General features: G+C 24.8%; 1 protein-coding gene across 1 annotated transcript; it reads right to left on the bottom strand.

Moving 5' to 3' along the window:
* Positions 1 to 3,972: 3,972 nt before the first annotated feature.
* On the bottom strand, positions 3,973 to 7,327 carry LOC131171845 (G-type lectin S-receptor-like serine/threonine-protein kinase At1g11410). The gene is made up of 6 exons (XM_058131874.1): positions 6,384 to 7,327; positions 6,064 to 6,198; positions 5,781 to 5,959; positions 5,468 to 5,678; positions 5,096 to 5,333; positions 3,973 to 4,315 (listed from the first exon to the last, which is right to left on the bottom strand). The coding sequence occupies exons 1-6, from the start codon at positions 7,192 to 7,194 to the stop codon at positions 4,261 to 4,263; spliced, it is 1,629 nt and encodes a 542-aa protein (XP_057987857.1). The 5' UTR covers positions 7,195 to 7,327; the 3' UTR covers positions 3,973 to 4,260.
* Positions 7,328 to 7,909: the final 582 nt, after the last annotated feature.

Below are 7,909 nucleotides of genomic sequence, written 5' to 3'. Positions count from 1 at the left end.
ATGAGTCCCATAAAATTAAAAAATTTTAAGTTTAAATTATTTAAATATGAATTAATTACTTTAAGGTCCTTAAAATTTTGATTAATTACAAAATTATCCATATATTTTACAAATATCCTTAAATATTATAACTATTTATAAATAAGCCAATTTTAAAAATTCTATTTATGTAATTATTATTTTAATAATATATATATATATATATATATATATATATCAATTTATAGTATTTTTATATATTATATTATATTTTTATACATAAAAAAAAGAAAAAAATATGAGTATGGACAAAAATTGTTATGAAAGTAAAATTTTAAAAATTAAATTATTTTCATATTGTAAATAGAGTTAACAATATTTTAATTTTTTGCTAAATTTAATGAGAAATTAACTATAATTCTAATTGTAAAAATTAACTTGTAGATTTATTAAAACTTTAAACACTGGATTGCTTGATTTTAAAACTACAGATACTAATATATATGTTTAACCAAATGTCAAGGATTAAATTATCAATAAAATAAAATTTCAGGGATTAAATTATTTTTATATTAAAAATAGAGTTAAGGATATTTTGATTATTTTTGTAAAAATTAATAATAACTTAACTGAAATTCTAACAGTAGGGACTAAATTATAAGTTTTATTAAATATCAGAAACTAAATTACTTAACTTTAAAAATACAAAAATTAAATTATAAATTTTGTAAAATCTCAATTATTAAATTATAATTTACCCTAGTATTTTCATAACAAGTTTTTGCATCAAAAATAATTAAAAAACGCAATCAAATCGGCTGTCCTATTTAACTCTTGTATTTTAATGAAATTAACTATTTTATCTTTATATTTTGAAAAATATGTTATTTAGTCGATATTTTATCAAACTATTTAGTTTTTTTATTAATTTTTTTGTTACTCAAATAAATTTTAGTCCAGTCAAACAATTATTTAGTATTATATTTTAGTAAAACTAATCAGTTTTTATATTTAAAAAACATATTCCTAGATTAAAAATAAAAATGTTTTTGTATGAAAACTAAATATAAATTTACAGTTTTTAAAAATTGTTCTAGTATTTTTATTTAATTCTTTATGCTTTATTTTTTTAAAAACAATACTTGGTAAAGTATTAGTTGATATAGATTTCCAAGTAATTAAGGCGATAATCTAAAAAAATTAATTTTCAATAGAGAACATAAAAATGGTGCCAAGAACTTGAGTGGAACTATACTTATTAATATTTTTAATTTTTAAAAATAAAGCTTATTAATATAAATAAATATGTTTGATTAATTAATTTTTAATTTTTAAAATCAATATTTTAATATTTATTAGATTATTTTTTTTGAAACAATATTTGTTAGAATATATATGCATATTTTTCAATTATCTTTCTAAGTTTTATATAAAAAATATTTATATTTTAAATATTATTATTAAGTATATTTATATAAAAATATAATATTAAACTAATAAAATTCTAACAGGATGAACTTATCACTCAAGCTATAAATTTTCTAGTCATTTCTTTGAATAATAATTCTCTTGTCATTTCTATTGAATAATATATATATATATATATATATATATATATATATATATATATATATATATATATATATATATATATATATATGTTACATTATAAAAGGAAATAATAATTTTTTTCATAATATTTGAAGGGTTAAAAAAAATTAAAATACAAAAAATTTGGATTCATTATTAAAAAAATTTATCAATATGTTATGAAACTAAAATAATTTGTTAAAATAGAGTATATTAGAAAACCTCAATTAAATTAGTATTTTGGGTAAATTATGATATAGTTTTAGTATTTTGGGTAAATTATGATATAGTTTCTAAGATTTGAAAAAATTTATAACTTAATTTTATATTTTTAAAAATAAGTAATTTAGTTCTAAAATTTGACAAAACCTACAATTTAGTTCTTATTGTTATAATCCCATTTTTTAATCTTAAAATAATTTAGTTCCCAAATTTTTTTTTAATAATTTAGTCTTTTAAATTTTTTTACTAATAATTTAGTCCTTATATTTTTAAAATGTAAGTCCCATAAAATTAAAAAATTTTAATTTTAAATTATTAAAATATGAATTAATTACTTTAAGGACCTTAAAATTTTGATTAATTACAAAATTATCCACATATTTTACAAATGTGCTTAAATATTATAACTATTTAAAATAAGCCCTTATAATTTGTAAAATTCTATTTATCTAATTATTATTTTAATATATATATATATATATATATATATATATATATATATATATATATATATATATATATATATATATATATATATAGTATTTTTATATATTATATTATATTTTTTTACATAAAAAAAGAAAAAAAATATGAATATGGACAAAAATTGTTATGAAAGTAAAATTTTAAAAATTAAATTATTTTCAAATTATAAATAGAGTTAAAAACATGTTGATTTTTTGCTAAATTTAATGAGAAATTAACTGTACTTCTAATAATAGGAATTAACTTGTAGATTTATTAAAACTTCTAGGACTGAATTGCTTGATTTTAAAATTACAGGGACTAATATATAGGTTTAACTAAATCTCAAAGATTAAATTATCAATAAAATAAAATTTCAAGAATTAAATTATTTTATATTAAAAATAGAGTTAAGGATATTTTGGTCATTTTTGCAAGAATTAATAATAACTTAACTGAAATTTTAATAGTGGGGACTAAATTGTAAGTTTTATCAAATGTTACAGACTAAATTACTTAGCTTTAAAAATACAAAGATTAAATTATAAGTTTTGTCAAACCTCAGTTATTAAATTATAGTTTATCCTAGTATTTTCATAACAAGTTTTTGCATCATACAAACATTGCTGGAGGAAAAAAAACAATTAAAAAACGCAATCAAATTGGCTTTCTTATTTAAAGAAAATTACTATTTAACTCTTGCATTTTAATGAAATTAACTATTTGATCATTATATTTTGAAAAATACATTATTTAGTCGATATTTTATCAAACTATTTAGTTCATTTATCAACTTTTTCGTTACTCAAATAAATTTTGGTCTAGTCAAATAACTATTTAGTATTATATTTTAGTAAAATTAATTAATTTCTATATTTAAAAAATTATTCTAGTATTTTCATTTAATTCTTTGCGCTATATTTTTACATTTTCTCTATTGAAAAACAATACTCGATAAAGTGTTAGTTGATATAGATTTTCAAATAATTAAGGCGATAATCTAAAAAAATTGATTTTCAATAGAGAAAACATAAAAATTGTGCCAAGAACTTGAATGGAATTATACTTAAATAATTTAAAAAAAATATAAATTCAAATTTATTCTTCATTATAACAAAATTTCCGTTTCTCATTAAAATATAAACACTAATTAATTAATTCATAAAAATTAAAAAAAAAACAAAACAATTATATTTTTTAAAATATAAAAATTAATTAATTAATTTAACTAAAATAAAAAGTTTTTACCTTTCGTTTATATTCACGTAATCATCCTGTCCCGTCGCATTAGTGGCTCATTTTCAGTAGCCCTTGACATTATCAAGCCCTTGGCATTTTTAGTAATTTTCACATAAAATTAAAGCTCGAATTTCAAAACTCCTTTTGTAAATACAATAATTTAATTCATTTATTATTTAAATGAATTAAAAATGTACTAATTATAATAAATAAACATTTGAATGACATATAACTTTACGGGCTTTCAATAATTTGTAGTATAATGCCACATGTAATAAAAACAAACTCTCACATCATCTAAAAAAAATTGTAACTGGACAATTTTTTATATTCCTTTTTAAGGACTAACTTTATAATATTTATACAGAAAAATTATATAAATTTCACATATATTTGTGTTTTGGATTCAATTTCATGACGAATTAAGTCTAAACAAAAAAAATAATAATATCAGAAGAAGCATATTTTGAATCTATATACTAAAAATTTATGTAATTGAGGAGAGAGATATTCAACGACATACAACCTCAGTAATTGTCTCCTCATCCACAAAACAAAATCTTTCTTTTGGTTCTAATGAGCTAGAACTAATAATACTAGACTTTCTGAAAGTGAATGCAGGTTGCTTAAGAGAAGGAAGACTAATTTCGCTATTTAACATTAGAACGACAGCTGACATGGTCGGTCTTTCCATTATATCTTCTTGCACGCATAAGAGCCCAATTTGGATGCATCTCAATACTTCATCAGGAGAACAAGAATGCTTTAGTGATGAATCAACCATCTCCCATGCTCTCTCTTCTCTCCATAAATGCCATATCTATAACATCTCATCATTAGATGAACCCATAAACAAATTATTACAATTCGGAAAATAATTAGTTACTATAAGTATCTTCAAGGGTAAAATATTTTTATGCTCACTGAATTTTACAAGGATTTCTTTATTGTGGTCATAAAAATTCAACTTTTCATAATTTGATCACTAGTTTTATTTATTTATTTTTTTCAACTAGTGCATCTTGACTTGTGATGGTGATTTTGGTAAGAATTTCATTGGACATCTAAGATGATTTACAAGTCAATATAGATTCTAAAAAAGAGGTCTAGATCAAAAATCAAATTGAAGAAGCCTTACAAAAACAAACTCAAATTGAATGCCATGTCGATTTACGGTGGTTTCCCATCAAGTCGAGAAACTAATTGCAACAAAATAGAATTTCAGTTACAAAATAGCAACAATTTCTAGTTTAATGACCACAAAGAAAATCAATTTAAAATTCAATGATGATTAATATAATTTAACAATATCTTTTAACTTACTTTTCCTATCATGCTTGGGTAAAAATCCTCTTGATAAAAGCTATTGTTCCTTTTCCCTGTAATAATCTTTAATAATATGATGCCAAAACTAAAGACATCAGATTTCGTTGAAAACTTTCCAAATACCACATATTCTGGAGACATGTATCCATTGCATATGAAAAACAGATAGAAAAAAAAAATAGTTATAATGCTCCTTTCAAATTAATGTAAGATACAAAGGTATTCTTAGCAGTGGTTCTGTGTGTCTAGTTGCTGAGTGTGTAGGTATACTTACAATGTTCCAACTATTCTGTTTGTCTTCTCATGAGTTTGGTCGCCTTTGAAGATTCTAGCTAGGCCAAAATCTGAAATTTTTGGATTCATTTCTTCATCCAATAGGATATTGCTGGTTTTTAGATCTCTATGGATAATTTTCAACCTAGAATCTTGGTGAATATATAAGATTCCACGAGCAATCCCAACGATAATATCCAAGCGTTTTCTCCAATCCAAGATTGACCTTCTTGTTTCATCTAACAAATGATTTCCAATTGAATCAGTGCCAATTTATGCATTCAATGTCCATCACTCATATTGTTGAACCAAATGGAATTAGACAACTTGTGGAATACAATGCTAAATAAAGTAGAATATACACAGGACTTACTGAAAAGAAAGGAGTCCAAGCTTTTGTTTGGCATGTATTCATAAACTAGCATCGGTTCCTCTCCCTGAATACAGCATCCTAGGAGTTTCACCAAATTTTGATGTTGAAGTTTTGCAATCGATAAAACTTCATTTTTAAATTCATCTATTACTTGCCCCGAATCTTTTGAAAGTCTTTTCACAGCAACTTCCTTTCCATTAGACAATTTACCCTACAGTCATGTTTTCACAATTAGAATCTCACAACAACTAGAGACGAAGACAAGCACATGTACATAGTTTTAGACATTTGCACATAAGTTATATATATGCACCTTATAAACCACACCAAAACCACCTTGCCCTAGTTTGTTAGCTGGAGAGAAACTGTTAGTTGCAGCAAGTATAGTGCTCAGATTGAAAAAAGCAATCTCTGGATGACTCATGCTACCTTCGACTTGATTTTCCACTGTGCCAATTGTATCAAGCCACCTTTTGTTCCATTTGTTCCTCACTGCCATCAAAATGATGAAACCAGAATGCTTAATGCTTACTCAAATCAAAGGTATGAATATACATAGATAGGCACAAAACATCATACAAAATCTTGTTTCTTACCCCTTTTCTTCTTCTTCTTGAGCCACAAATATGTAAACAAGATGATGACAAACCAAGCTGAAACAACAGATATTACTAAAATGGCTAACATATCCTTCCTTTTAAGAAAACCATTCCATTTTTCGGCAATTTCAGCTGTGTGAGTAGGGAAAAGAATTTATCATTGTTCCATCAAAGAGGAAAAGAAAAGGAAGTTAAAAGGCAAGGTATAATGATAGAACATAAGCACAAACAATTCATGCAACGCTGATTATCCAATTTGTCACCTGATTATACACATTGGTTTTGTTCAAAATTTGTCGAAGGCAAAAATACATTACCTAATTCGACTGCATCAACACGAACATAAATATCATTTCCCTCTTCCCTATCGTGTGCAGTGTCCATCAATTTGCCATACCATGTCAAACAGCCAGTCTCCTTCCCAGCAATATCTATGCTTGCATATGCAGAGCATGAACAATTCCTCCTGCAATTCCTTTCACAGTCCCTTGGACTCATATTCATGCTTACCCAAACTGCTGCTGAAGTGTCAGGTACTTTAACATTTGCCACTTTCACAAATCCTTCCCCATGGCCACATAATGAGGTAGACTCTAGCCGCTTCCTGACACACCCGCCTGATGCATCTTTTAGAATATGCCAGTCCCTTGGGGACTTGGGTTCATACCCCGGTAAACAATCACATTCAAATCTTCGACTAAGAAATTCAGGATCACATATTCCATAGGTACCACAATGCCCATATGGATCACATGGAGATCTTGGCGTCGACTGGAATTCATTCCATTTGCCATCTTTTTCTTGCCAAATTATTTTCTTGAGAAGTCCTGAATAGTCCAACATTAACCTTAGGATAGCGGAAGCATCAGAAACAGAGTATGCCGCATATGTCTCATTTTGATTGTTGACAAAACTAGCATTGAATATATATGCATAACTTTTCCAGGGCCAAGGAAAGCCTCGCCAAATATATTTTGTACCCCAGTAGATAAAGACCTGTGGTGATCCTTTTGGGTTGATCTGAAGTGAGAAGTTTCCAGTTCCGGGGTCAGCTGCTGATCTCCAAGATATCAGGAACCGGTTCATGCCTGTCCTTCGGTCCAACCCAAGTTTCATTCCTGGCAGCATAGTATCCGTAGGATGATCAAAGCTTTCCCACACAGTACTTTTACTTCTATCGTCGAACAAAACCAAATTTCCTGTATCCAAGAGCTGAGCTACAACACAAGTATCTTTAGCCTCCACTGAGACATTTGTAGACCATACAAATTAAAAAGAAAGGAGGAGAAATTTTCCAAGAAAAGATTATCTGTGCTGAGGCTCTTCTATTACGGTGGATTTCACGTTTTGTCTCATTATAATGAACGCATGTACATGGAATAATTTCTCCACATATTGGATTATTAAAAAAAATTAAATATATGTTAACTAAATACAAATTAATTAAATATAAAGCTTATTAATATAAATAAATATGTTTGATTAATTAATTTTTAATTTTTAAAATCAATATTTTAATATTTATTAGATTATTTTTTTTGAAACAATATTTATTAGATTATATATGCATATATTTCAATTATCTTTCTAAGTTTTATACAAAAAATATTTATATTTTAAATATTATTATTAAGTATATTTATATAAAAATATAATATTAAACCAATAAAATTCTAACCGCTTGAACTTATCACTCAAGCTATAAATTTTCTAGTCATTTCTTTAAATAATAATTCTCTTGTCATTTCTATTGAATAATATATATATATATATATTATATGATGTTACATTATAAAAGGAAATAATAATTTTTTTTCATAATATTTGAAGGGTTAAAAAAATT

The sequence above is a fragment of the Hevea brasiliensis genome, chromosome 13, assembly GCF_030052815.1.
Source record: "Hevea brasiliensis isolate MT/VB/25A 57/8 chromosome 13, ASM3005281v1, whole genome shotgun sequence".
In the NCBI taxonomy this organism is placed as follows: Eukaryota; Viridiplantae; Streptophyta; class Magnoliopsida; order Malpighiales; family Euphorbiaceae; genus Hevea; species Hevea brasiliensis.
This window is presented reverse-complemented; position numbering and strand designations above follow the sequence as displayed.

Bases quoted from the DNA above. Each gene is read 5' to 3' on its own strand.
- LOC131171845 (XM_058131874.1), bottom strand. From the start codon at position 7,194: ATGCTGCCAGGAATGAAACTTGGGTTGGACCGAAGGACAGGCATGAAC. The intron at 5,679-5,780 runs GTGCATATATAT...ACATGACTGTAG, and splicing joins GTTTTGGTGTGGTTTATAAG to GGTAAATTGTCTAATGGAAA. The intron at 4,316-5,095 runs GTAAGTATACCT...GAGATGTTATAG, and splicing joins AACAGAATAGTTGGAACATT to ATATGGCATTTATGGAGAGA.